Below are 21,614 nucleotides of genomic sequence, written 5' to 3' on the forward strand. Positions count from 1 at the left end.
CCAAGTTGGTGCCATGTATATTTTCGTTAATGATTTCAATGATTTTGTTTGATGCGGGAGCATCCAGCTTAGGCACCATGACCGGGTGTCAGTCTCTGCCAAGTCAAAGAGTTGAGTTAAATTTTTATTTGTCTTTATGTTAGTTGATAGAATGGGAGGTAGGGTTTTTATTTTTTTATCTTAATCTCTAAATTAGTCAAGGGTAGTTTGATCGGATTAGGGTTATTTGCTTGTCTGTTGCTAATAAATCATGGATTAATAATTGTCCTGTTATTTTAAAGAGGAAAAGACAAATGTGTCTAAAAGGAAAATCTTGTCATAAGGACAGAACTGAATGACTAATAATCATGTAACTGTAAAGTCTATAACTGAAAAGCAACCGTACAGTTTCATTAACTGGAACAAGAAACATATAAATGTAATAGGAAAAATCATGTAAAAGGTTTAGTACCTCTCGCACTCAAATAATATCAATAACAGAGAAACCAATTATATCCATCTGTATGTCCTACTGTACTTTACTGTGTTTTCTAATTGATGAATATCTGAACAGACAACCTACTATACACAGATTCTTGAATTTAATTTTTTTTTTTGTTTTCCTGAGGGAAAGAACCAGTCCTCATAGCAAGACAGAAGAACAGGTACAACACGAGGGTTTATAATTCATTTGAAGAAAATAGCGAAGTTAGACCAAGACTGATACAAACAGATTCGGCACAAGCCAGGCACCCACAGGCCGGACGAAAATTTCCAATATTCATTTCAATTGACAGTCATACAAAATTACAAGAGCATCTACAGCGTTCACGCATGTTCATTTACAAACATCACAAGAAAACTGAAGAACTATAATTGCATTTCAGGCTAGGAACGCATAGTTAACCAAAAACACGATGGCATGATCGCATCCATATCAATCAGGTAAACCAAACCAAATTTTATTATATTTTCCTGAAGAATTTCTCTTTCGAAATTGCAAAGATAAATGTATCCCAATTACATCATAGTACTGCAAAAGAAAGCCATAGACGCATAAGCCGTGAACGACAAACCCTAGGTGAGGGTTTCAAACACCTACTCACACATAGCTACCGACGCTTAAACCCTTGGACGACAAACCCTAGGTGAGGGTTTCGGAAAAAGTTGCATTCCTCTATAGGAGAATTACAGTCAAAGAAGACCCCAAACAGTGGAAGCACAGACATCAAAAGTGACAGAACATCACTCACAGCGTGAGTCAATCGACAAGCATTAGGGGTGATAAACCCATACGGCCAGACAGCCTAAATTAAAACCAGCCCGAGGACTGAAGAAAATACAAAGAAGTAGAGCCTACCGGACAAGACCAAGGAATACAGTGCCAAGACCTCCAACCGCAAACCCTCAACACCTGCACAGCAAATGACACACAGGTGTTAGAAATATATTGTTGCAGAAGTGAAATTACAGAACCTGAAAAGAGGAAACAATGGAAGTTGCATTCAGTTTACCTGAGAATTTGCAGTGAGAGCCGAAGACAGACATTCCACCCATGGTCCCGACTAACTGCGGAGACGAAGGAGCGAACAAGGTTAGAAGCTGAGGAAGGAGAACCACAAATTGAATCAAGGAAGGAGGATTACCTGCGTTTTAAGTCGAGGACAAAAGAATGCCAACAATTCGAGCCTGGAGACAAGCCAATCATTAAGTTTCCCACAAGAACGAGAAATACCAGCACATAAATTGAAATACGGCGGCCTGTTGAACCAACAGCAGAAGGAAAACAAACCATAACAGAGGTATCACTTACCCAGACGGCTACAGGGCAAACCACACCTACCCAACGGACTAGATTTAAGAGCAACCACGCACACAGCAAGGATCCAGTACAGAAAACAACTAGAGGCACGCCAAAGACACAGTAAAGCCGCATTTTCAAACTCGTAGAGCACAGCAGAACAAACCCTCGGCAAGCCAATAGCAAATGACCAAAATGAATGACGAACAAAGGGTTTAGGCATAGCAATGAGCAGGAATACGAAATCCAAGGCAAGTACTCAGTCATAATAGTGTAATTGAATGCCACATACCACAAATCCAAAATATCCGATAGTGTATTCCTCCCACGTGTAATCACAACCGAAATATTCACCCACGCATATAATCACCACACAATCATTTCAATTGCACAAGTTTGTAAAGTATTGGGTTGGTCCCATCATAGTGGTATCAGAGCAGGTGAAATTGATTGAAGAAATGGAAATAGGAAGGTGGGGTCGTGGCAGAGGTTCTCGAAGGATAGCGAAGGAAGGACTGAGAGAGGAGATCAGAATTCTTGCTGCCCATTTGGAGGCAGTGGAGGCAGGGAGAAGAAGAGACCCAGAGGTAGGCAATGACAGCGAAGAGGAAGCTGAAGCAGCAACAAATGGACTGGAAGGTGAGACCCCAGAAGTGAGATTGTTGAGGTCTGTTTTAGTGGCAAGCAGTAAACCCAAGCCAGAACTCCCAACCTATGACGGTAGCCTGTCTATCAAGGTTTTATTGGATTGGATCAGTGAGATGGATAAGTATTTCGAGTGTGAGGAAGTCAGCGAAGACCACAGAGTTAGGTTCGCTGCGACAAAATTGAAGGGACACACAGCCCTGTGGTGGGATAGTGTCCAGACGGAGAGAAAGAGATTGAACAAGTTGTTGATTAAACCTGGTCAAGGATGGTGGCCAAGTTGAAGGGTAGATTTCTGCCGAAAGATTATCATATTTCACTACACAGGCAAGTGCAGAATCTGAGACAGAAAGGAATGACGGTGAGGGGGTACACAGAGGAGTTCTATCGAGTGAACTTAAGGGCCAGATATACAGAGGATACCGCGGAAAGAACAGCCAGGTATGTAAATGGGTTAAGATTAGAAATTTTAGATGAAATCAATATTTTATCTCCAAAGAACACTGAAGAAGCATATCAGAGTGCGATGAAAGCTGAAGAGAAAATTACTAGAAGGCAGAATGCCTGGAGAGGACGAGGAGCCAGTAGGGGAAAAGGCCAGTCATATGGCAGAGGGCGGACTGCTAGTAGTAATGAGGAAGGCAGCAGTTCCAGAGCTTCCGGAACAGTGGACAGAGGTGATAATGCGAGAGGCGGTAGGTCATCCCAGCAAGGCCAGGGAAATGGCTGAGGTAGAGGGGCTGGCTATCAATGTTACAGGTGTCATAAATGGGGACACAGATCATTTGAATGTTCGGAGGCAGATCTAGCTGGACAGTGGGGTGCATATGTTGCACAACTAGAAGAAGTAGCGGCACCTCCCCAAGAAGCAGAAAATGCTCCAGAGATATGGGAAGCCCTGGTGCTACACAAGGTGTTGTTAAAACCAGTCAAGGAGGTCACCGAACAGACACAATGGAAGGCTTTGTTTAGAACAATTTGTAAGTCACGTGGTAAGTGTTGTAAGTTAATTATTGACAGCGATAGTACTGATAACTGAGTGTCCACAGAGATGGTAGAAAAGTTGGAGTTGAAGCGCTTGAAACATCCCGACCCTTACAAAGTCTCATGGATGCAAAAAGTCCATCAGTTACTAGTGGATGAACAGTGCGAGGTGGAGTTCAAATAGGCAGATATAAGGATAAAGTTGTTTGTGACATCATGCCGATGGATGTATGTCACATACTGCTAGGCAAGCCTTGGCAATACGACAGGAAATTCGTACACGATGGATTGACGAACTGTTATAAGTTTGTCAAGGATGGAATCAAGCATACACTTGTGCCCATCAAAGAGGAAGTGACAGAAGGGACAAGTGAACCAAAAGCATTGTTGGTTAGTGGAAAACAGTTCCTGAAACAAATTGAGGACAGCGAGATGGGTTATGCAGTTGTAAAGAAAGCAAGGACAGTGTTGTTTCATACAGAGGTATCAGATTTACCTACAGGATCCAGCAAATGCTGCAGGAATTTACAGATATAGTGGTGGATGACTTGCCAGACAAATTACCCCCCAAAAGAAGCATAAGTCATCATATTGACTTCATATATGGAGCCAGTTTTCCGAACAAAGTGGCATACAAAATGAGCCGCAAGGACAATGAAGAGATTAGAAAGCATGTGCAAGAATTGCTAGACAAGGGATTGATAAGGGGAAGTTTGAGCCCTTGCGTAGTCCCAACAGTTCTCGCTCCCAAGAAGGGAGGAGAGTGGCGGATGTGCACAGACTCGAGGGTCATCAACAAAATCACCATCCGGTACGGGTTTCCACTGCCACGGATGGACATGATGGATTGTTTAAGCGGGGCAGCATATTTCTCTAAGATAGACTTGAAGAGCGGTTATCATCAGATCTAGATACGAGAGGGGCACGAATGGAAGACAGCCTTTAAGATGAATGAGGGACTGTACGAATGGATGGTCATGCCATTTGGACTGAGCAATGTGCCCAGTACATTTATGAGGTTGATGAATGAGATGCTGAAGGAGTACATCGGGAAATTTGTGATAGCGTACATGGACGACATACTAATTTTTAGCAGGACTAGGGAAGAACACCTTCAACATGTACGGAAAGTGCTAGAAAAATTACAGCATAATAAACTGCTAATAAATTTGAAGAAATGTACCTTTCTACAGAAGGAACTGATTTATTTGGGCTTTGTAATAGCAAAAAACGAACTGAATATGGATCCAGAGAAGGTTGCAGCGATAGTGAATTGGCCATCTCCAAAAATTATATTTGAGGTACGTAGTTTTCATGGACTAGTGAGTTTTTACCGAAAATTCATAAAGAATTTTAGCGAAATTTGTGCACCTATGTTGGACACCATTAAAAAGGCCAGTCAGCCTTTTCGATGGACAGAGGCAGCGGAGAGAAGTTTCCAGTTATTAAAGAGAAATATCACTGAGAGGCCGATCCTGAGATTTCCAGATTTCAAGAAGCTTTTTCAGGTTCGTTGTGATGCTAGTGGTAAGGCTATTGGAGCTGTACTCAGCCAGGAGGATAAGCCTGTAGCGTTCTTCAAAGAGAAGCTAAATGAAAGTCAACAAAAATATTCATCTTATGATAAGGAGTTCTATGTTTTTATACAGGCATTAAAACACTAGAGGCGTTATCTGTTGGGAAACGAATTTGTGCAGTTTTCAAATAATTCTGCACTACAGTATGTTATGCAACAGCACAAGTTGAACCACAAACATGCCAAATGGGTGGAGTATTTGCAGAGTTTCAACTTCATATTGAAACATATCAGCGAGCAGGCCAACAAGGTGGCAGATGCACTAAGTAGGAGAGTTTTACTTCTGCAAGAAAGTACTGTGCAAGTACTGGGGTTTGAGCACTTAAAAGACTTATACCAGACTGATACAGATTTTAAGGAGGTCTATGAGGCATGTCAGAATCCCTTGGTAAGAGATAACAGTCCATGGTTGGACTACAACCTACAAGAAAAATTGTTGTTTAAGGGAGGACAGTTATGCATACCTGACTGCTCGATGAGAGAGAATATTATTCGAGAGAAGCATAGTGGAGGTCTGGCTGGACATTTCGGCATGGACAAGACACTTGAGCAGCTTAGTCATTTCTACTTTTGGCCAAAGATGCAGAGGGATGTACAGCGATTTTTGGCCAGATGTAAAGTGTGCCAGTTGGCCAAGGGTCACAGTCAAAACACGGGATTGTACACACCGTTACCTGTTCCAGGCAGACCGTGGGACTCAGTCAACTTGGACTTTGTCTTAGGTCTACCTAAGACACAGCGAGGGTACGACTCAGTGATGGTAGTAGTGGACAGATTCTCGAAAATGGTGCATTTCATCCCTTGCAGAAAAACCAGTGATGCCACTCACGTGGCCCACCTGTTTTTCACAGAGATTGTTAGGTTACATGGGTTGCCTAAGTCTATCCTTTCGGACAGGGATGTGAAGTTCACAGGACACTTTTGGCGTACCCTATGGAAGAAAATGGATACACAGTTGAGTTACAGTTCTGCTTATCATCCGCAAACCGATGGACAAACAGAGGTTGTAAAAAAGAGTCTAGGAAACCTGCTACGAAGCTTGGTTGGAGAAAATTCGCGGATGTGGAATCGAGTGCTTGCACAGGCCGAGTTTGCTTATAACAACTCGCCTAACCACAGCACAGGCTTCAGCCCATTTCAGATCCTGTACGGCATGCATCCTCGCGGAGTACATGAGTTGCGGGATCTTGGACTGCAAGAAAGGCAGAGCGTAGATGGAGAAGATTTCGCTAACGCGATGAGAGATTTGCATGAGCAGGTAAAAATTAAATTGTAGGACAGTATTTTAAAGTATAAACAGCAAGCAGATTTGAAGAGAAGGGAAGTACAGTTTAACGTGGGGGATGAAGTCCTCGTGCATTTGCGTAAGGAACACTTCCCTACGGATGCATACAATAAATTAAAGTACAAGAAGATAGGACTCTGCAAAGTCCTTCGAAAAATTTTGGCCAATGCCTATGAGATACAGTTGCCACCCGGAATAGGCATTTCACTTATCTTTAATGTAGCATACCTGTTCCCCTACATGGCTGACCCAGAAGAAAGGGAATAAGATGGAACCACGCGGTCTACACAAAATACCCAAGATGGAGGAGAAGCTTGGATGAGACAGATGCCTTACGTTCAGCCTCCCGAGATCGAGCGCATTCTTGACACTCAGGTGGCCAAACAAACTCAGCAGAAGGAGTATCTGCCATACCTGGTCAAGTGGAAGAACCGTCCTATTTAGGACAATTCGTGGCTTGATGCCAGGCAGATTGAGCAGACAGGTTCTTCAGTTGAGGAGCTCATGGACCGGAGTCATGATTTTCTTTGTTCCGGGAGCCTGATGCAGGAGCATCCAGCTTAGGCACCATGACCGGGTGTCGGTATCTACCAGGTCGAAGAGTTGAGTTAACTTTTTATTTGTCTTTATGTTAGTTGACAAAATGGGAGGTAGGATTTTTATTTTTTTATCTTCATCTCTAAATTAGTCAAGGGTAGTTTGATCAGATTAGGGTTATTTGTTTGTCTTTTGCTAATAAATCATGGATTAATAATTGTCTTGTTATTTTAAAGAGGAAAAGACAAATGTGTCTAAAAGGAAAATCTTGTCATAAGGACAGAATCGAATGACTAATAATCATGTAACTGTAAAGTCTATAACTGAAAAGCAATCGTACAGTTTCATTAACTGGAACAAGAAACATATAAATGTAACAGGAAAAATCATGTAAAAGGTTCAGTACCTCTCGCACTCAAATAATATCAATAACAGAGAAACCAATTATGTCCATCTGTATGTCCTACTGTGCTTTACTGTGTTTTCTAATTGATGAATATCTAAATAGACAACCTACTGTACACAGATTCTTGAATTTAATTCTTTTTTTTTGTTTTCCTGAGGGAAAGAACTAGTCCTCATAGCGAGACAGAAGAACAGGTACAATACGAGGGTTTATAATTCATTTGAATCAAACAGTGAAGTTAGACCAAGAGTGATACAAACAGATTCAGCACAGGCCAGGCACCCACAGGCCGGATGAAAATTTCCAATATTCATTTCAATTGACAGTCATACAAAATTACCGGAGCATCTACAGCATTCACGCGTGTTCATCTACTAACGTCACAAGCAAACTGAAGAATTATAATTGCAGTTCAGGCTAGGAATGCAGAGTTAACCAAAAACACGATGGCATGATCACATCCATATCAATCAAGTAAACCAAACCAAATTTTATTATATTTTCCTGAAGAATTTCTCTTTCGAAATTGCAAAGATAAATGTATCCCAATTACATCACAGTACTGCAAAAGAAAGCCATAGATGCATAAGCCGTGAATGAAAAACCCTAGGTGAGGGTTTCAAACACCTACTCACACATATCTAACGAAGCTTAAACCCTTGGACGACAAACCCTAGGTGAGGGTTTCGGAAAACGTTGTGTTCCTCTATTGGAGAATTACAGTCAAAGAAGACCCTAAACAGTGGAAGCGTAGACATCAAAAGTGACAGAACATCACTCACAGCATGAGTCAATTAACAAGCATTGGGGGTGACAAACCCATACGGCCAGACAACCTAAATTAAAACCAGACCGAGGACTGAAGAAAATACAAAGAAGCAGAGCCTACCGGAAAAGACCGAGGAATACAGTGTCGAGACCTCCAACCGCAAACCCTCAACACCTGGACAGCAAATGACACACAGGTGTTAGAAATATATTGTTGCAGAAGTGAAATTACAGAACCTGAAAAGAGGAAACAATGGAAGTTGCATTCAGTTTACCTGAGAATTTGCAGTGAGAGTCGAAGACAGACATTCCACCCAAGGTCCCGACTAACTGCGGAGACGAAGGAGCGAACAAGGTCAGAAGCTGAGGAAAGAGAACCAAAAATTAAATCAAGGAAGGAGGATTACCTGCGTTTTAAGTCAAGGACGAAAGAATGCCAACGATTCAAGCCTAGAGACAAGCCAATCATTCATTTTCCCACAAGAACGAGAAATACCAACACATAACTTGAAATACAGCGGCCTGTTGAACCAATAGCAGAAGGAAAACAAAACATAACAGAGGTATCACTTACCCAGACAGCTACAGGGAAAACCACACCTGCCCAACGGACCAGATTTAAGAGCAACCATGCACACAGCAAGGAGCCAGTACAGAAAACAACCAGAGGCACGCCCAAGACTCACAGCAAAGCCGCATTTTCAAACTCGCAGAGCACAGTAGAACAAACCCTCGGCAAGCCAACAGAAAATGACCAAATGAACGATGAACAAAGGGTTTAGGCATAGCAATGAGTGGGAATACGAAATCCAAGGCAAGTACTCAGTCATAATAGTGTAATTGGATGCCACATACCACAAATCCAAAATATCCAATAGTGTATTCCTCCCACGTGTAATCACAACCGAAATATTCACCCACGCATATAATCACCACACAATCATTTCAATTGCACAAGTTTGTAAAGTATTGGGCTGCTCCCATCATTGTTTGTTGTTGTTGTCGCGACGGTTATTGCCCTTTTTTCTTGCTTGAGCCGAGAATCCCAGTCTGCAAATAGAATTTCTTTATGCGATTCCTCCAATTTTTGAAAATCAGACTTTCTCCCGTCTTCTGATTCTTTCCAGGTGATAAAGTCAGAAATTCTTTGATGGACTTCGTCATACTCAAGTCTCATGTCGATGACTTGGCTTGTTATCTTATCACTGATCTCGCAATAAGGACTTATTTGCAATATTTTCTGGCACAGAACTTCCTTTTGTTGCATTAGCTGGGCGTTAAGGTTGAGTGCTTCTTTTATGCACTGATTGATTTTCGGACTTTCTTTATACTTCTCTATCATATCTTGAATCCACGCATCCTTTTCTGCTAGGTTGGCTTGATGTTGTTTTTGCATCTGTTCAAACTCCTATTGTAGTTTGGCTATTTGTAACTCTACTTGTTGGTTAGATTTTTCTTGCTCTAATTGTTGTTCCAACAACAGGATCTTTTGTTCCTTTTCTCTTAGCAGAATTTGGACCTCTTTTGCTTTATCAATAAGTTTCGTAGCATAGGCTCCCACAAATTGCAACAGTCTCGTAAGGTTCTCAGATGGGTCCATGGGTGAATCTTTCCAGACAATGTCCATTGGTTCGTTGTCGAGAGTGGTAATAGCTGCAACATCTAACTTTCTTTTCTTCCTCTGCCTTTTGATAACATATTTATGGGTAGGGCTATAAAATACATCTAATGGAGGAATTTCCTCAATTCTCAAAATAATTTTAGAAGTGGGGGTGGTAGGAATGAGCTCCACATCCTGAGTGCCTATAGTTTTCTCCACTGTAATTTCTTGAGTTGATTTGTGTTGTGGAGTCTATATCTCAGATGTTTGTTCTTCTGTATGGAGCTTCTTATTAAAATGTTCCCATTCTTTTTCTAAATCAACAACTATGGGTTTCGTTGATTGAGTGGAAGTAGAGGGAAGTTCAGCTTGTTTCTTTGCCGAGGTTTGTTCGGTTGCTTTTTCTGTGGTTCCGGCTGTGTCCCTTTCGGACTCTCTGTTTTTATTGCCCCCATTTTGAGACTGTAGTTGTGAGTGCTTTGACTCACATGTAGACTTTTCCTGGGACTCTGCTTCAGAATTTTCTTTGTAATTTTCTCTGGAGCTTTCGTCTAAGCTTACACTGGGAGTTGGATCCCTTATTGGTTCAATCTGTAGCAGGTCTAATGGGACCTGTAATAATCTCTTTTCCCTATATTCACGGAAGGCTTCAAGATCATCTCGGGCAAAAAGTAGTGATGCCATATGTGTCACTTCTGAAAACGTCTCTTTTTGTAGGAAGAGGTCATCGAAGGCATCTTCCTCATGGGTGAATGGTTTCACTTTCACCATAGTAGTGAAGTCTTTGGTGGTTCCATTTGGGTCATACTGTCTTCCTGGGAATATAGTCAATTTTAGAGATTTGATAATCTCTTCTTCCTTGCATACATGTCCAAAATCGTGTAGTGCAAGTGCACCACATTGCAATGGAAATGTAGGCCAAATGGCCTTTTTCTGTTCCTTCAATCCTTTGCTCAGCCCACCTTCCCCTGCTGTTTGGTAGGTTATCTCCCTGGCCATTAACTTATCGAGGACATAGTATGGGAGGACATGCGGTGAAGCAATGCTCCTGAATACTCTGATATATGTAAATGTCTCCTCCCCAAACCATCTGGCTACAGGTAGGATATCTACTTCAGCTTCTCTAGAAAATCTAGGGGCATTCCTGTTGTAGACTTGTTTATGAATAGGCAGCATAACTCCTTGACAAATTTTGTAAAAATGGGGGCGAAACTGAGATTCCCACATACTCTTATGATATATATGGATAGGAAGCGGGTCTTGGACAATCCACTTCCATCCCATGATAGGAAATTTGGAACCAAAATAGATAGTGTCCATTACATAGGCACTCATGAAAAATGGAGGGTAAACCCTTGAAGAGATACTCCTCTTTCTCCTATACTCCATTATGGATTTCGCCAAATTATCAGACAAAATTTGGGCCCAATTCATTATTGTTGCATTTACGGCTGCATCTATTAATGGCAACCATTCTGGGGAAAATTTAGTACTATCGGGATGCCGAACATTCTACATAGCATCGCTACTGCAAAACTATGAGGGGGAGAGATAGATGTTGTAGAATACATACACGTGTTATCCTTTTTGATCTTGCCTTCGTTTTCAGTCTAGGTTGGTGTGACATCTTTTGGGTCTTCATTCTCCTTATCAAATTTCTCAAGGAACAGTTTATTGGAGAGATTTTGTGGCTCTAGTAGATTATACATAAGCCGCAGATTGTCTAGTGAAAAATATCCCATAACCTCCTACCTCCTATTCTTGAATTCTCTATCTGAGACGTCCACTTGATAGATTATCCACTTAACCATATCTGTATATGGAATTATCTTCGGCCTTGCAGCTATGCGGTGCATAAATGAGCATGTTGTCTCGAAGAAGGAGGCGTCGGAGGAAATATGACTATCGGTTGTGGTATTTGTTACCAGAGGTCTTGGTTTTTCTTCTTCTAATAAATAATACATGGCCTCCCATGTTGAGTTTCCTCCATATTTGTTGCATGTAGTGTCAGAGAATAGAGGGATCATTTCTAATTTTTCAAACGCGACTGCCTTCCCCTCTTTGCCATTGCTCCCAACAACTCTTGTTATGGATTGTTCCTGAAAATGGAGCAAAGCAGAAGCTATCGGATAGACACAAGTAAAAATGAACATAATAATGAATGATACAAATGACTTTGAAAAGGTGACAAGAAAGGAGTTTTTATTAAACACAAGTGAGAAGATATTGTATCACGTCAAACAGCTTTCAAACGTAAATGCCATTAACCCATACTAAATGCCCACTAATGGTTACTTATCCCTAGCTTTATTGCTCATTAATTTTTTGCATTGTAAGTCAGGAAAGAAACTTATTAAGACAGGAAGTCGTACCCAACCTCGACTGCGGGTTTCGTCTAAGTCCAAAGAAACCCAAAAAACTAACATTAAGAGGGATGCGCTTATTCTTAATTTGAATTTTTTTAAATGTACTCTTACAGCCGTGGCTCAAGCATGTTAGTTTATGTGTTAAATTGAGGAAGAACGCGTATTATAAAATCCCACCGCTGGAAAGTCATAAAGTCTTGAAAAACAAATTAGTAGCAGCAGTGTTCCATATGACAATGCAGTGAATGTAAAAGCCATGAGAAAACTCACATACACAAGATCAAACTCTAAACTATAAATTTAATGATATAACATGGTTTATTTAGTTATTTTTTCATATATTTATTACTCAGGGGTCTTGCGGAAATGGAAAGATCGCCTAACTTCCGACACCGCAAATTTTAGAAACTTAAAATGTTGCATCTATGCATCACGGACCACTGAGGTCGGTGTTATTTTCTTCGCCAACTAGATATTTATGCCAATAAAAATCTGACGCCCCAACTATTTAAAATACCACAATATGGAGTTGGGGTCGAGAAATTGCTCATGGGTCTTGTGAAAACAGAAAGACACATCAACTTTCGACACCTCAAATTTTAGAAAATTAATAATTAACACATCCTTGTGTCTATGAATTGCGCCTGTCTGAGCTCGGAGTTATTTTATTCTGTAGCTAGATGTTTATGTCAATAGAACTCTAACTCCCTGACTATCTAAAACACCATGATATGGAGTCGAAGTTGGCACCTTTCTCACGAGCCTTCTGAAAATGAAAAGATTTGTATACTTCCGAATTCGCAACTTTCAGAGTGTTAAATTCTTGGAAAAAACATCGTAACCGCTATAGAAAAGCATGAAATCGAGATCGGCATAATATTTAAAAGTACACTATATGGAATAGGGGTCGGCACCTTGCTCACAGCAATTGCGGAAATGCAAAGATGGGCCGACTTCCAACTTAGTTGTGTTCAGTTACTAGTGCTTTACTCCTACAGCATTGCACTCAAAGCATTGAAACTCGACCCCACAATGAATTTAACACTAAAACAAATTACTATTAAATACTTAAAATATATGAGCATGTTATCCCTCCTTTAAAGAAAAAAATAATGTGAATATGGTTGATAAATTACAAAAGTCGAAAATAATTAACTTAAATGTCAGTTGCAACTTCAAGATCACTTGAAGGTCAGCATTTGCCAAGATGGGTCGTAGGTCAGCCTTGTCCTTATGATTCTTCTCCATACACACGATGGTTGTCTGAGCAAGAAGTCGGGCCTGACCGCGACTACGGGTTTCATCTGATTCTAAAGAAACCCAAAAAACTGACATGAAGAGGGATGCGCTTATTCCTAATTTGAAAATTTTTAAACTTACTCTTACAATCATGGCTCAAGCATGTTCATTTATGTATAAAATTGAGAAAGAATGCATATTAGAAAATCCCACTACTGGAAACTCAGAATGCCTTGAAAAACAAATTAGTAGAAGCAGTCACTCCTATGACATTGCAGTGAACGTAAAATCCATGAGAAAACTCGCATACGCAAGATCAAATTCTAAACAGGGGTTATCTATTTATTTTTCATACATTTATTACTCAGGGGTCTTGTGGAAATGGAAACATCGACCAACTTCCGACACCACAAATTTTAGAAACTTAAAATGTTACATCTATGCGTCAGGCACCACTGAAGTCAACGTTATTTTCTTCATCAACTAGATATTTATGCCAATAAAACTCTGACTCCCGACTATTTAAAATACCACAATATGGAGTCGAGGTTGAGACCTTGCTCACAGGTCTTGTGAAAACCGAAAGACACGTCAACTTTTGACACCACAAATTTTAGAAAATTAATAATTAACACACCATTGTGTTTATGCGTCGCGCTCGACTGAACTCGAAGTTATCATCTTCTACTGCTAGATGTTTATTTCATTGAAATCTAACTCCCCAACTATCTAAAACACCACGATATGGAGTCGAAGTCAGCACCTTGCTCACGAGCCTTATGAAAAGGCAAAGATTTGTATACTTCTGACTTTGCAACTTTCAGAGTGCTAAATTCCTGGAAAAAAATCGTCATAACCGCTACAAAAAAAACATGCAATCGGGGTCGACACCTTGCTCATAGGACCTGCGGAAATGCAAAGATGGTTCGACTTCTGACTTAGTTGTGGTCATTTACTTCTGCTTTACTCATACGTCATTACACTCAAAGCATTGAAACTTGACCCTGTAATGCATTTAACACTGAAACAAATTACTATTAAAATGTTTAAAAGATATGAACTCGTTATTCATCCTTTAAAGAAAAAAATAATGTGAATATGGTAGATAAATTACAAAAGTCAAAAGTAACTAATTTAAACGCTAGTTGCAACTTCAAGTTCACTCGAAGGTTAGCCTTTTCCAAGATGTGTCAAAGGTCGGCCTTTTCCTTATGATTCTTCTCCACACACACGTCGATTTCCCAACCAGGATGTTGAGCTCGACCTCAACTATGGGTTTCGTCTGAGTCCAAAGAAACCCAAAAAACTAACATGAAGAGGGATGTGCTTATTATTAATTTGAATTTTTTTAAATGTACTCTTATAACCATGGCTCAATCATGTTCGTTTATGTATAAAATTGAGGAAGAATGCACATTAGAAAATCCCACCACTAGAAACTCATAATACTGGTAGCATTGGTCTCGAAAGTTGTCCAATATCGTTGAAGGTTGAATTTTTCTGTTAATTATTTTTATGTTTTTGTTTTTCTAGTTGGAAATTATGCGAGATTGTAATTTCCGGTCAGTTAAACTATAAATTTTATTCCAATAAATTTAGTGCTTTGAAAATTCTAGAAACTTAAAATGTTGCATCTATTCATCGTGACCAACTAAGCTCAGCGTTATTTTCTTCGCCAGCTAGATATTTATGCCAATAGAACTCTGATCCCCAACTATTTAAAAGACCACAATATGGATTCGGGCTAGAAACCTTTCTCACAAGTCTTGTGGAAACAGAAACATGCATTAACTTCTGACATTACAAATTTTAGAAAGTAAATAATTAACACATCTTGTGTCTATGCATCGTGCCCGACTGAGCTCGAGGTTTTTTTCTTCCGCAGCTAAATGTTTATATCAATAGAACTCCGACGTCCCAACTATCTAAAATATGACGATATGTAGTCAAAGCCGACACCTGCTCACGAGCTTTCTAAAAATTCAAAGATGCCTATACTTCCGACCTCGCAACTTTCAGAGTGTTAAATTCCTGGAAAATTTCGTCGTAACCACTGCAGAAAAACATGGAAATGGGGTCAGCAAACTATTTAAAAGCAGACCATATCGAATTGAGGTCAACACCTTACTCACAAGACTTGTGAAAATGCAAAGATGGGTCGACTTCTGACTTAGGCATGATCAGTTACTATTGCTTTACTCCTACAACATTGCACTCAAAGCATCAAAACTTGACCCCGCAATTTATTTGACACTAAAACTTTATTGTTATTTTATATCTACCCACAAACTCCATAATTTTTTGCTAATAAATAAAATAACGCATTAAACCAGAATTTTCTCAAAGGGAGATCTCAAAAACTCAACAAGTTTCTGCTACTAGAATCCAGCAATCTGCTTACCCAAACAATTTTTGTTAACTAAATTCTAAAGTCTAATCTACAAATTCTGTGAAACAGTGAATCATTAGAAGTCCAAACCATGCACCATGACAATTAAACCAGAGATTAATATTCATACATTTACCTGTCAGATGGTCCTCGAGGAGGTTGGTAATCCTGCAACCTGGCACATAAGTTTACTGTAGCAAATTTTACTGCTCGCATTTTCTCAAGTAAAAAAAAATGATGTGACAATTAGCTCACTTGGTAACAACGGAAGGCTGAGAAGAAAAATTTATGTCGCAAACAAAACACATGCACGGAAATAGGAATTCCAACCTCAATGAGCGCCACAACACCAAAAAAGCAACTTGCAACTAATTATAATGCGCTTATCGATAATATGTAAATAAATTATCCTCCAACACTCTTAAAACCAAATTTACGACACCAGAGCTCAAAGCATGTAGAATTTAACTCCCAGTTGTATGCAAAATCACTCTCCTCTATACTATCTGATCATCCCGATCAATCGTGCATGGTAGGATGACGTCTACCCTTGAAATTTGGAGTCGGGGATGCAGCAGCGAGCTGACGTCGCTCAAAAATTTTACGCAAAAGGTTAATGTTAACTATAGAAATTTGAAAAATTCCCACATTACAAACAAACTAGTAGCAACAACCCAATCATAGATGCCACTGCGCAAGGAATGACATAATAATTATTGTGTGATTCTTAAAGAAAATACAAGGCTGAATGATTTAATTGACTTACTAACCATTAACAATTTCAAGATTAAAATCAATTTATTTAATTTTGCTTTTAAGTAATAAGGTAGTGGACAAGGAAATACAATAAAGAAAAATAATTAAAACCTATAATTCTTAAACAAAGCAACCCCGGTGGGGGTGTTTCCTTGGTTGATAGGTTGGTATTGAGAAGGGTGCCCGAGGCATATGTGGCTTCTCCTCCATTGAGCGTGGAAGATGGTAGTTAATACCTATGCTTTAATATGTATGTAGCATTCAATATTTAATGAGAAAATTGTTAGTGATGATAGCCTGGAGGTACAAGGGGTTTGTGAAAGGAGGCAAATACAATACATCGGCCTCTTGTTTTAGCTTCTTATTGTGGTCATTTTATTTTGAGAGGTGTTTTTTTTGTTCGATTTTCCTCTAATTTGGCCTGTGTTTCTTTGGAAGAACCTCTCAAGGTCATAATTTTGTCATTGGTGGTGGTGTTATTGCCTTGCATTTCTCCTAGTTTACTTTGGAATCATTAGGAGAAGCATCATTTTATGTTGTCTTTGGTGCTTTGTGTAGTATTCGGATTTGCTTGTGATGTACAATTTGGTGTTTGGGTATTGGAAGTTGAATTGTTACATCAGTGGGGATATTTAGCATTTTGTTCCTCTTCTATATCTATTTTGCAGCAGCTATCATGGCTTCAAGGCAAAGAGTCGCTAGTTGGAGAGGTGGTGGTGGAAATATTGGGTTGAAAAGGGCTCGCCCTTTTACCTATAATATAGTTTCTACAGTGTTTGATGTTATCCCTTTGGAGGTGTGTAAGGAAATTCTAGTGATGGATAATTCTAAGGTAGGAGATCATCTTTACTACTCTGATTCAGAATTGGTGAGAGGAGAAGCAAAATGGCTTCCTGCTTCTGGTGATTCAAGAATAGGAGACTTCATTTTACGATTCCTTTGGCTATGAATCAACAATTGTCGACTTTGTTGCATCTTATCTTTAAGGATAAACATGTGGAAAACTACAATGTTTTCTCATTGCATGAAGACATCAAATGGATGTCGCATAATCTAAGATATTGTTTGGCTAATTTTGAGTCTCGTTTGGCAAAGGTGGAAAGTTTCTTAGTGACTGATTCTGCTTCTAGAGATCTCACTAACCCTATACCTACTGATAGTGTTCAAACTCGTACTCTAATTTCATTCGATGATGACTAGTTGGCTACCTTTAGCTATTTTGCCTTACATTTTTGTTCAATTGGGTTGTGCTTCTGGGGATATGTGGTCACTTCGTTCTCTTTAGAGCCCAAACCATTTTTCCCAAGGCATGTATGGTCATAATCCTTTTTGGCAGGCTTGGTTGGTTGTGGTATGTGGTTGTTTTATTCCTCTCGGTATGTTTGGTCGTAATCCTTTTTGGCAAGCTTGGTGGATGGTGGTATGTGTTCGCTTTCTTCTTTTGGGGATCCTTTGGTTGCACTATCTACTTGCAAGTTCGGCACGCTGTGGAGATCAGTTGTTAATGTCTTGTTGTCTCTTTGTTGGCTATATGTTGCTTCCTAAATTCTGCTAGCAATTGATATTGAAGGAGCTTTTGGTTTTCGGATGCACAGTTTTATGATCCAAATTGTTTGGTTGTCTACATAATCGAAGATTGGAGTTGTCCTGCTTCTTTGTTGAGGTTATTACGTTTTAGAAAACTCCAATTATTTAACTACTTCTCGCCTAATTCTTGTATGGTGAATCATCCTCTGTTGTGTCCCTTTGATGTGGTTTATGTTTTATGGTTCTTGGAAATAAGATCTCTCTAGTTTAGTGGAGAATGTCTATGTTTTTATTGATGATTGGGTAGCCTTTTTGGAGCTATTTGATATCGCTTTATTTGTTCGTGAAAACAGTGAGGTCATGGGCATTATAATTATCATTTTGTAAATCTCAATTTTTGATGCAATATGAAGTACTTATTCTTACGAAAACAAAAAAACAAAACAAAACAAAAACAACAACACAAAAATAAACAAAAAAAAAAAGTAAAACATGTTATTACTATTAAAATTATGAAAATTCGAACATAATAAAAATTATACGATCAATATCTTATCAACATGTAAAATGCAAATATTAAAAAAAACTTAGTAAATATAATAATAACCATCTTTGAACATCCAAGTAAAATTATTGAGAATTATAAATCAATATAAAAATTATTTTATAAATCTCCTAATTTATTTTATAAAATTTTTATTTTACATATTATCCTATTACTAAAAACTAATTTTCAAAAAGATAATTTCACTTATTAAATAAAAATTTTAAAAAAAATCAATTTATAATAAAAAGATTAGAAAAATAATAACACAAATAAAATCTCAAATATAATCATCAAATAATATTATCTTAACTATAAAATTTATATTTTATTACATTTCATTTCGATTGTAATCCTTTATTTATAATTAGGCCGATAGGCCTTCCTATGCATCAACAATTGTCAACACTTTTAACCTGAACCGTTTGATCAAGTTTGACAGTTTCAACCGTTGATTTGAAGTTCACTGCTTTTTCCAAATATATGAGTTGCTTTCTTTTCACCTCCAATTCTGCTGTGCATTGAACCTGGCCCTTTGAGTTGCATTACTGCTTTTTCCAATTCTTTTGTCTCTTGAAGATATTTTCACTGTGGAAGATATTTTTACTGTGGAAGATATGAGCGTCAGTTCATATTGCCCTTTTATTGACCGTTACGCTGAGTAGCTGTCAATAAATATGGAATTAATCATGTGTCCGAACGGTTCTTCCACCCGCAACAGGTTTTTAGACGGCCGGTCACTAAGTCGGTTTGAAAAAATACGGAACTAACCATTAATCATGATGCATAGTACTCCGTGGCTAATCCGCGTATCCTCCTTGCGTAACACGAAGTCTCGACAAATTCGGACCGTGTGCTCGGGATTTTGAAGCATTTGAATTAAGCGTTGTGCCAACGGAGAATAGTGACCATACATCTCATCGCAGTGATCCCGTGACTGTGGCAGAAGACGATCCGGTGCAGAATCGAACCTGCGCTGAATGGGGAACTATAGGGTATGCGTCTGTTTCACTCGCAAGTTCAAATCTGACGCCCTGAGCCCGCCCGGGGACGTCAAAGATCTGTTCAACGAGTACTCGGAGAGCGGCGGGCAGATGACCGTCAAGTCTCTCCACCGATTTCTCCTCGAAGTTCAAGGGCAGAATGACGCCACTAAGAAGGACGCCGAGCATGTCATCGAAGTGCTGCGGCAGCGCAGGCACGTGAGCGTCTTCCAATGTCAGGGCCTCCATCTTTACGGATTTTTCCAATTTCTCTTCAGCGAAGATCTCAATCCAGTCATCAATTCTAAGGTACCTTCATCAATTTTGGTTTTAGGCGTCAATTTGGATGAGAATTTGCCAGAAATTATAACTTCAGATCCTAATATGTGTTTTTTTTGTCTATCTGCGCGAATCTTCCCATGAACTAAACTCATTGCTTCTCATTTTCATGATATGCATTCTTTCCACTTACCCCACTTATCCCCCTGGTATCAAGACCGGGTGTTCGCTTGGGGTCACATCTCGAGACTCTTTCTCAAGGGTTTGGAAGGCTGTGAAATAAGATGGATTCTCAATTTTCCTCTTCGTCCTCTTCGTTCTTTTCTTCTCGGTCATTTTTTTGTTTTTCGCTTTTTAAAGGGAATTGTTCTTTTATATTCCCACTGAGGAATGTGCATGTTTTGTTTTCGGTGCCTGAGGGATTGTTTAGACAAGAAGTCCCGTATCAAATCAGGGAGGAATTGACCCTGAGACCTGCATTGAACCCGAAGCAGGGATTGAACTGGGATAGGGAAGATAAGAACATTTCTTCCAACCACCCCCACCAAACCCAATTGACCTTTCTGAACATATTTGTTATGCATAATTTTATTTTGCTGCACATTATTTATAAATTTTAATATGTAATTGCATATTATTTATACATTTTAATATGTAATTGCATATTTTGCTGTATATTATTTATACATTTTAATATGTAATTGCACTGACAAAAGGTAATGCATTGTACAGCCTTTATGGGGTGGTTCTACACATGGTACTATAGGTGGTGACTAGGTAGTGAGGCTGATGATGCGGTGCGTTAGATGCATGGAGTATGGCACTAGTGTAAATTCATTTTAATTAGAAATTTCTTTAAAAAATCATTTATTTTACTTCAGCGCTTTAAAAAACATGCGTTCGTCAAACACATCCATTGTCACTTACAATATTTTATTTTTTGATGGAAACAGGTATGGATACAGGCTATTTATGATTGTTGTATGAGTATTGCCAAGAAATTCAGCATCCTGCCCCAGCAAACATTGCCCCATCATGCCTATATGATTACCTGATCATTGTCAATTACATCTATATGTAATAAAATGCTCTTATTGTACATATGTTTAGAAGCCAACTAATACTTTCATTGTATATATGTTTAGTTATTAGCTACCAAACATGTCTCTATGTGTAGACCATATGTAAAATTTCAAAAAATACATTGCAAAGCATTTAACTATCTCCTATATAAGTGCTTGTGATAAACACAAAATACCAATTAAAATATTTAGAAATATTCAAGTGTAATAAGTCTACTATGTTCCACCATACATGATGCATAGTTATGGAGTGTCATAAGTTTTTTTGTACCTACAATTTTAATAAAAAACTCAGTTTACATAGATTTGGGCTTTTGAGTGTGGTTTCTATTGTTCATGGAATGCTAGATGTTATGCTACTCACGTTAAGTTATCTTTGTTTCTTTTTTCAAAAAAGTTATATAGGAATATGTTTACCTTACATGGGCTTCTGCAATGACATTTATAGAGTGGTTAGTTGTTTGTTTTTAAAATAAAATACATTTACGTGAAATTTTCTAATTCTCTTCTTTTCTGTTTTTATTTTTTGATGGAAACAGGTATGGATACATGCTATTTATGATTGTTGTATAAGTATTGCCAAGAAATTCAGCATCCTGCCCCAGCAAACATTGCCCCATCATGCCTATATGATTACCTGATCATTGTCAATTACATCTATATGTAATAAAATGCTCTTATTGTACATATGTTTAGAAGCCAACTAATACTTTCATTGTATATATGTTTAGTTATTAGCTACCAAACATGTCTCTATGTGTAGACCATATGTAAAATTTCAAAAAATACATTGCAAAGCATTTAACTATCTCCTGTATAATTGCTTGTGATAAACACATAATACCAAGTAAAATATTTAGAAATATTC

General features: G+C 38.8%; 1 protein-coding gene across 1 annotated transcript; it reads left to right on the plus strand.

Annotated features, from left to right (window-relative positions):
• Positions 1-19,067: 19,067 nt before the first annotated feature.
• Positions 19,068-20,832, plus strand: LOC149233165 (phosphoinositide phospholipase C 4-like). Its single transcript, XM_089376667.1, has 2 exons — positions 19,068-19,694; positions 20,397-20,832. Exons 1-2 carry the CDS (start codon positions 19,383-19,385, stop codon positions 20,439-20,441), a joined length of 357 nt encoding a protein of 118 aa, XP_089232793.1. The 5' UTR covers positions 19,068-19,382; the 3' UTR covers positions 20,442-20,832.
• Positions 20,833-21,614: the final 782 nt, after the last annotated feature.

This window comes from Pinus tabuliformis, chromosome J (genome assembly GCF_031772625.1).
Source record: "Pinus tabuliformis cultivar Carrire ecotype Pingquan chromosome J, CPIR1, whole genome shotgun sequence".
In the NCBI taxonomy this organism is placed as follows: domain Eukaryota; kingdom Viridiplantae; phylum Streptophyta; class Pinopsida; order Pinales; family Pinaceae; genus Pinus; species Pinus tabuliformis.